Raw genomic sequence first — 1,162 nt, 5'->3', positions numbered from 1 at the left:
AATAGTTATTACTTATATATATATATCATGTACTTATTCTCATTTCTATCCGCTAATTGAAAAACTAAACATGTTTTAATTATTCGTTATTTGAATTCAGAATAAGCGTTATTCCTTTTATACTAATGTGTAACACCTGAATGAATATTATAATACTTGTATTGACTTTTAAAAGTTATATTTAATAAATAACACATTGACCTTACCAGTTGCTTTTTTATGTGTGTATTTGTTGTTATGAGTTTTTCTGTGTGGTGGCGCCACTATAGCAGGAATGTCATTCGACCGAGCACATGAGAACAAGGTACTCTTGCTAGTATATGCTGTGCTTGGCTCGTAAACCATATCTGTTTAGTTTCTAACTCACTTTAAAAAATAAAAAAGGAAAAAGAAAAAAGGATTTATGTGAAATTTGTTAATGAACTCAAACTTGAACTAATGCACTTACCCGCAGGTTTACCTGGCTTATCAGCCAACAAGATGACTGACTTTCGTTTGCTTGGAGAGCAGGCTCTTCACGATGCACTTAATGAACACCCGGGCGAATTAGTTCATACGGGCAGCCCAAACCTGCTTTGCTCGGTTTTACCTTCACATTGGCGGTCTAACAAGACTCTACCTGCGGCGTTTAAAGTAGTAGCTCTAGCCGATGTAACCGACGGGACGGTGGTGACCCTCCGAGCAGGAAACGATGAGAACTTTTGCGCGGAACTTAGGAACTGTTCTGCAGTCATGAAAAACCGCGTGGCCAAATTTAACGACTTACGATTTGTTGGAAGAAGTGGAAGAGGTAAAAAAAAAGTTTTCATCTGTTAAGGTTTGGCTACTTTCTTCTTCATTAACATCATATATACATTTTTAAAAAATATAATAAATAACTAATTTTTTTTTTTTTATATTTACACAATAAAAACTTTATATAAGCTGTACGGCTTCCACTTTAAAATAGAAATATCACTCTACACGTACATGTTTCGACGTGAACTACGTCATCTTCAGGAGTAACTTACAAGACTATTTTATACTTTCCCCTTGTCGCATTACTTCATTGTTATTTGCATATTTCCTTAGTGTAATTGAAAATAATAAAATATATATATAACATATCTCGCCATATATCAATGTATTGACTTGCTGGTCCTTCATCTCTGTTTAGTACTTG

General features: G+C 34.3%; 1 protein-coding gene across 1 annotated transcript in view; it reads left to right on the top strand.

The window, feature by feature from the left end:
* The first annotated feature begins 353 nt into the window (after positions 1–353).
* Positions 354–1,162, top strand: part of LOC106463575 — a 14,915-nt gene continuing 14,106 nt past the window's right edge. Inside the window, exon 1 of the mRNA XM_022391597.1 lies at positions 354–790. Within this exon, the coding sequence (XP_022247305.1) occupies positions 439–790 (352 nt within the window). The 5' untranslated portion in view covers positions 354–438. The remainder of the gene's footprint in view (positions 791–1,162) is intronic.

The sequence above is a fragment of the Limulus polyphemus genome, unplaced genomic scaffold (genome assembly GCF_000517525.1).
Source record: "Limulus polyphemus unplaced genomic scaffold, Limulus_polyphemus-2.1.2 Scaffold54, whole genome shotgun sequence".
NCBI classification, from domain to species: Eukaryota; Metazoa; Arthropoda; class Merostomata; order Xiphosura; family Limulidae; genus Limulus; species Limulus polyphemus.
This window is presented reverse-complemented; position numbering and strand designations above follow the sequence as displayed.